Below are 6,694 nucleotides of genomic sequence, written 5' to 3' on the forward strand. Positions count from 1 at the left end.
TGGGGTTTATTTTTATTTACTTTATTATTTTATTTAGTTTTCTACATCACAGTCTATCATAGAAGAAAGACAGGGCAGGAACTGAAGCAGAAGCTATGGAGGAACACTGCCTACTGGCTTGCTCAGGTTTAAGGTCCAATATCATTTATGAAAAAAAAACCTTAAAAACCACACATTTACATTGCCAACATAGAACATGACTAGAAGCTGTGTTCATGAGAACATGTGGAAGGGAAGGAGGCTAGAGATGGAAAACACTGACAAAGAAAAGGTCCAGATGTGAAAGATTTTACACACAAGGACAAGGGAAGCCACCCCTGGTGCTTGGAAATCCATTGGCAGAGGAGGCCCAGTCAAACTTGGCTAGGTGACAATCATACAAGCCTCAAAGGGGAGAGCGTGGGGAAACGAAAGCGAAACTAAGCACGGCCCCGAGAAACCACTCTCTTGCCTAAACTGGATGACTCCCACAGTGCTGTAGATTTAAGGGTTACTTTGGAAGCCGGGGTGACATACCTTATCTATGTCCTGTCAAGGCCTTTGGCTTTCTCCTACCTCCTACGTGTGTGCCTCCAGCATGTGTTCTCGGCATACAGACAACCTGTTCTGCTCCCCACCTCAACACCTTCATTCCAGAGCCAGAGAGAACTGCTGGGGTCGGGTAAAGCTGACGCCTCACTGTGATAAGACTGGTTGTTCCTCAGAAAACAGCAGTGGCACAGGCCCAACACTTCATGTGGCCGCCCTCGGCACCTTGATATAAATATCAACTGTCCCAGAAGGCGATGGTTGGCAAGTGACCAATGCGTGTTTGTATAATTTAACTCTCTCACTTGAGAACTCAACGGCCTGAGAGGAGCTGAGACCTGTTCAAGGGCAGTGCAGGGCAGGCTGGAGAGCTTCCCCAGCAGACTGGTCCTGAGAAGCGAAGGGGAACTTTAGAAACATCCTTAATGGCCGCTGAGCTCCCCCAGTGCCAACAGACTAGAGTGCAACCAACCAACCACCAAAACCACACAAACAGGTCATTTTCTCTTTCTTCATAATCTTCAGACTCCCACAACAGAAAGCCAAATTCTATGTCTATGGCCATCTCCATGTCCCGCCACTTAAGTCATCCACACAGCTACTGAGCTGTTTGCCCTGACCTCAAAAGGGAGGCCAAACCAATGTAAGATTTTTGTTCCAAGTCAAGGGATCTGTTGGTCTTCAAATCAAATATTACATGCACAGCTCTACAGTGCTAGACACAAAGCCCAAGAGAAAGTGGATAAGATAGCTTTCCATTTAGCCGCCCAGATGGTGTCACACAGTCCAGTGTGTACTCTGAGGACTTTGTTTCCCTGTTATCACTCCAGGGAGGGTGGGTGGCAGGAGGCGGCTAGAGAGACAATACAAATGCCTTCCGAGTCAGGCAAGCACTATTGGTTTGCTGGCCCCGGCTAGAAAATAAAATTCTCTACTAGATAAATTAACAGCAAAGATGCCTCCCAAATCCTTTTGACTTCTACTCTGAACACGAGTACACCCATCTGCAGCGAGTGGACAAGTGCAACCTGAGCCCCGCAAGGACTCGGAGATGGGACAGCAGGAAACAAACACACCACAACCCTGACTCCTCTAAGGGCATGCAGGTAGACAAAGGGACAGCAGGCAGTGCTTTCCAAAACCCCTAGCCTCCAGGCTCCTTGTCCTTCTGGGAGATGTCTGGATCCTGCATCTTCTAGTTCTGGGTACTACTTGAGGTTTGGTAAGGAACTGAGAGAGTAAAGAAATCAATAAAAATCTTTGTGTATTGCTTCCTTCTGATGGGTGGTAAAGCGTGAAAGGGGTAGAGTGGTCTTAGTTCAGACAAGGATGGAACTCCAGCAGGGGTTAAGTGTTCAGCCAGGTCAAAGTGTGTCAAAGGAGGAGTTCATAAAGTTGTGTTAGGAGAGAAAGCGTACTAACATACATATCAAAGAAGTTAAAAATAAGTAGGGGCTTGGGAATTGATGCAGTTAGAAATGAGACGAAGATGAAGTCTCTCTGTAAGATCCAGGGGGTGAGAGGACCTTCTTCCCAGAACTGGTCTGAATTTTGATTGTCAAGATAGAGACAGAGGGGCCTGGAGTCCCTGAGTCCCCAAGGATGTGTATGTGGGACTGTGGCCGGGAGGATACTTCCTCTGACGGAGCAGATGAGTATTGAGGGAGCAGTAAAGGGACTAGGGCCAGTTCACCCCAAAACCTGCCATACAGGTAGACATAGCGGCCATGAGGAAGGGGCAGCGAAAAGGAGGCAGCTAGGACAGAGAATCCGTCATATATACTGGGCCTGTATGCGGATGTCAACGAGGCCCCATCAGTTAAGTGGCAGAATCTGGAGATAGGAGAGTAGATGGGATTCTGGTGGAGACAGCTAAGGGAAGAACGGGAAGAAGAGTAGTGAGTAGATGGTGGTTGGTCCATCCTGCTGAGTGGGGGTTCTAGAATATGGCCGAGTAGGTCAAAGTTCACCACTACACCTGTGCTTGGAACCAGATTTGGGGGGGGGGGCGGTGTGTGTCTTGAGTGAGGTGTGTAGCATTGAGTAGCCCACGCCATGACTGTATAACGATGCTTTGTGGAAATTGGATGGATGGGGACTTTGAGGAAGCTATTAGCGTGTCTCGGTGTCAGATCCACACAACATGGCCTGAGCGACTGCTAGGCTGTGCCGGGACGCCTTTCCGTTCTCGGGTTTACACACACACTGTGCCAGCTGTTGGCACCAGCTCCAGGCGCGCTAAAGTGCGGAGTCAGAAGCCCGGGGCCCTGGCTTGGCAGGGTCAGGCGAGGCCTCTGGGCCTCTGATTTCGGATTCCCCTCCACCCAGGCCGGCTCCGCAGCGTACCTGGTCGCCGGTGCCCAAGCCATAGTAGCCGTTTGTCACCACTTCCCAGTGCAGGAAGCAGACGAGCGCGTCCTGCGGGCAGCTGATGACCGGCGCGGCCGAAGCGAAGAGAACCTCCAAGCCCGCCATGGACGCTCGCGGCTTCTGTGGGGAAGAAAGGAAAGGAGCTGGCAGTGCCGCAAGCCGCTCCGCCTCGGAAGAGCCGGACTGCGCGCAGTGGCAACGCCTGGGGTAGAAACTCCCTTCGCTTTCGGCTCCGTGCTCCGTACGCACCTGCGCAGAAACACAGAAACCTGCGCCGGAAATAGCTCCTAGCTTTGTATACGCTCCGGGCTGGAACTGTTGGCGCCTCGCTGGAAGGTTCCGCCAGGGAGCACGGGCTGGGACTCGGTTTCTCAAAGCCAGATTCTGCTTCCGCCTACAGCAGGCCAACCGCTAAGTGTCAGGCAGTTCATGCCTGGAGAGAGGCCACCTTGCTGCCAACTACAGCAGCCGTCTCATCTGCGAAGTGGAGTTTGTACTAGGCTGGGGAAGAACTGAGACCATCTGGTTTAGGTGTTTGTTTTTTTTTTATAATAATTTATTAGCGTGCCTGTAGTGCTTGCCTGGTAGCACCTTATTCTATATGCTAAACTTGGATGCATTTATTGAACTCCCCAGATTATCTCTTATGCAGTTGGTATTAACGACAGCACTCTAGCACTTTGTAGATTTGGAAGCCGTGTCACAGTCATCCAGTAAGTGGTTTAGATGCTCCTGGGAGCTGGTAAATTGGCTTCTAGGATAGCTTTTGTACATGCAGATCGCATGCCAAATCCTGTGCCAAAACCTTTACACCCCCTTTTAACAAATTCATGGGGTCTATTCTATTACCTTCCTTCCCTTTGCAAGTGACAAACCAGATCAGAGCATTGTTGGAGCCCGTGAGCCAATAGTCAAATGTCAGTCACTTGTTAGTCTGTCTCTGTCAAGATTTTTACCACCTATTATTTTTCCAAGTTTCTTCAAGTTCAGTACCTTTTGATAGTCAAATAAAGTCACTTTCCCCATCTTGGTTGGTACCATGACCCAAGCCATTGCTGTTTTTCACTTGGGTACCTGGCACCAGCCTTTTCTGCTACGCTGTTTTCAGCCTGCAACCAAAGAAATTCTGTTAACACACAGGGAAGATCACGTTCCTTAAGTCCAAACCACCCGGAACTCCCACCACAAAGGAGAAGAGAAGTCCACTCTAGGTCTGCCACCCTCTTACTCCACAGACCCTACGTCTTTCTGATGTCACCTCCAAGTGTCCTTTCACCCCCTGCTCTCCTGCCTATAAGAGCTTGACTTCCCTCAGCTCTTGTGCCTAGGTGAACAAGCCATTGTCTGGTCCTAATGGAGCTGTCTAGTGGTTTTTAAAAAACAAAACTGACAAAAGCAATCCAGTGTGAAACTGCCATTTTGGAAGTGCTCAGAGGCCTACACAAGGCCCCAGGAATCATGTGGTCCATGCATGTGAGGGTCAGGATGGGTTTCTTGGAGAAAGAGATGACCGACTGCACAGAGCTCTCATGGGAGAATAAAGAAAAAATTCCTTGTGAAAGGGACCAGAATGTGCAGAGGCAGCGTTGTGAAGTGAAGCTCCTCCTGTGAGACCGGAGAATCAGCACCGCCCCTCTCATCTCCTGCTCATCTTAACTACACTCTGCTCCAGAAGTCGGCGGCATGCCAAGGGGGTAGCATGCAGCAGAGAAAGCTATCAGCACCAGTAAGGGGAGAATTTTATCACTGAGGTAGGTTAGAATTGCTGCCTCATGATGATAATAAAGGGCAGGCTAGACTTTTGGTCAGCTTTATTAATGCGTTTAAGTTTTTTTCTTCCCTGTTGTCTTGGTTTGTTTTTTGTCTTTGTTTTTGTTTTTAGTGCAGCCTCTTACTTCACGAGCAGTCAGTTCTCTCCTATCCTTTGGTTCCGCACTGCAAGTCATTGTGAGTTGCAGCCACACACCTCCCCTTTCTTTTATACACCAGGGGCTATCTTAGCAGGACTTCTCCCAAAGTCAATGCTGAAGGTATGGGGGCCTGTGTCTGTAATTCCAGTATTTGGGAGGAAGGGGCAGAGGGTAATGAGTTCAAGGCCATCCTGGGCTTAAAAAGATCCTGTTGGGGAAAGACATTCTGAGTGGCTTATTTGGGAGCGGATTCCAGTACCTCTCAGGAGGGGTGGGCTAAAGGAGGTGCCTGAACAAGCCTCTGTGGGCCGTTGGGGCTCACACTTGCTGGGGACCAGTGAGGGGAGAGTATGAAAGATCTCAGAGATGTCCCAACTCAAGACTGGGGTACTGGGAATGTTTCACTCAGGTAAGAGCTACTTCTAGCATTACGGAGAACCCTCAGGTGAGAGTTACAGAATTCCAAGGAAGTGGCTTTGGTGCTTATAGGTGACTGCTAATATGGTCAGGGCACGGTCTATTGTGGTCCTCCTATCCCCAGCTAATGGTGATCTGTGCCTTAGAAAGTCTGTGTCTTAGCAGTCAATTTGGGAAATGCATTAGCACATTGAAAGAATGGAGCTGAGCTCTGTTTCCCCGCACCAACCTGCAAGGGCCTGACTGTGTTCCACTCACCCCGTCCCCTGCATCTTCCACCCATGGAGAACAAGTGAGAAGATTCTCTAGACTAGAAGTTCTCTGCACCTCCCTGGTCCATCCAGATCTTCCTGTGGACTTACCTACATCAGCAAGAGCCCCAGTCTGCCTGTGTGACAGGGAGCAGGTGGGAGATGCCTCCTCACCAGGTATGCCCTGTTTATCTTGGAGGAAAAGGACCCATGCCAGACAAGGGCACAGGGTGACAGGAAGGACTTGGTGGTAGCTACAGCCACCAGTTCCTGGTTGCCAAGTGAGAGCAATGTATACATTCCAAGCTTTGTGCTCCCTTGGAAACTATTAAGAGATGAGCTACAGGGCAGGCAATGGGAGCAATGAGGAATCCGAGCAGCATCCTTCTCCCTCAGCTTCAGCTCAGCCACCCACCTTCTCCAGAGGCATCTATGTCATAGATATTGTCCTTCCACCAAATGGCTGACCAGAAGCCAAGACTTCCCATCCCCATTGCCACTGGGGTTACAATATAATTGACACCAAGAGCAGACAACTTTCTTTTGAAATATAATTTTAATGTAATACTATTAGTCTTTCAAAGACTTTGAATTGTTTCCAAACACACAGAACAGAACTCATTTGCCATCTTAATCATTTGTAATCACACAATTTAGTGACACTAAGGGCGGTCGGATTGTGTAAGACTCACCACCCTTCAACTCCAAGCTTTTCATCTTGCCAGACTGAAACTCTGTGCTCATTAAACAGTCACTTCCCACATCCCCTTCTTTCCGTGGGTGGCAGACCCTGTTCTACTTTCTATCTCTATAAATTTGACTCTTATGGACAACACAGCTACGAACCAGGGTGGACACACTTATATGACTTCAAGTCTGCTTTTCATCCCTGAGGGGTTCAAGCCTAGAAATGGAATTGCTGAATCGTATCACATTTCTATTTTTAATTACTTTGAAACAGGGTTTTGTGTATTCCAGGCTGGCCCCAAAGTCATTATGAATGACCTTGAACTTCTGCTCCTCCTGCCTTCACCTCCTGAGTGCTGAAATTACAGGTGTGTGCCACCGCCCCCAGCTGATGTGATGCTGGGGTCCAGGGCTTTCTGCATTCTAGACAAATGTTCTACAAGGAAGCTACATCCCTATGCCCCATTTTTAAGCTTCTGAGGCCCCCACACACTGTTTACCCAGCATCTGTACTACTTCTTTTTTTTTTTT

At 48.9% G+C, this 6,694-nt stretch overlaps 1 protein-coding gene across 1 annotated transcript in view; it reads right to left on the reverse strand.

The window, feature by feature from the left end:
- Psmf1 (proteasome inhibitor subunit 1) overlaps positions 1 to 3,156 on the reverse strand; it is a 20,704-nt gene extending 17,548 nt beyond the window's left edge. The window contains exon 1 of the mRNA XM_005363173.1: positions 2,875 to 3,156. Coding sequence (XP_005363230.1) covers positions 2,875 to 3,003 — 129 coding nt within the window. The 5' untranslated portion in view covers positions 3,004 to 3,156. The remainder of the gene's footprint in view (positions 1 to 2,874) is intronic.
- Between the last annotated feature and the right edge of the window lie 3,538 nt (positions 3,157 to 6,694).

Source organism: Microtus ochrogaster, linkage group LG8 (genome assembly GCF_000317375.1).
Source record: "Microtus ochrogaster isolate Prairie Vole_2 linkage group LG8, MicOch1.0, whole genome shotgun sequence".
NCBI lineage: Eukaryota > Metazoa > Chordata > Mammalia > Rodentia > Cricetidae > Microtus > Microtus ochrogaster.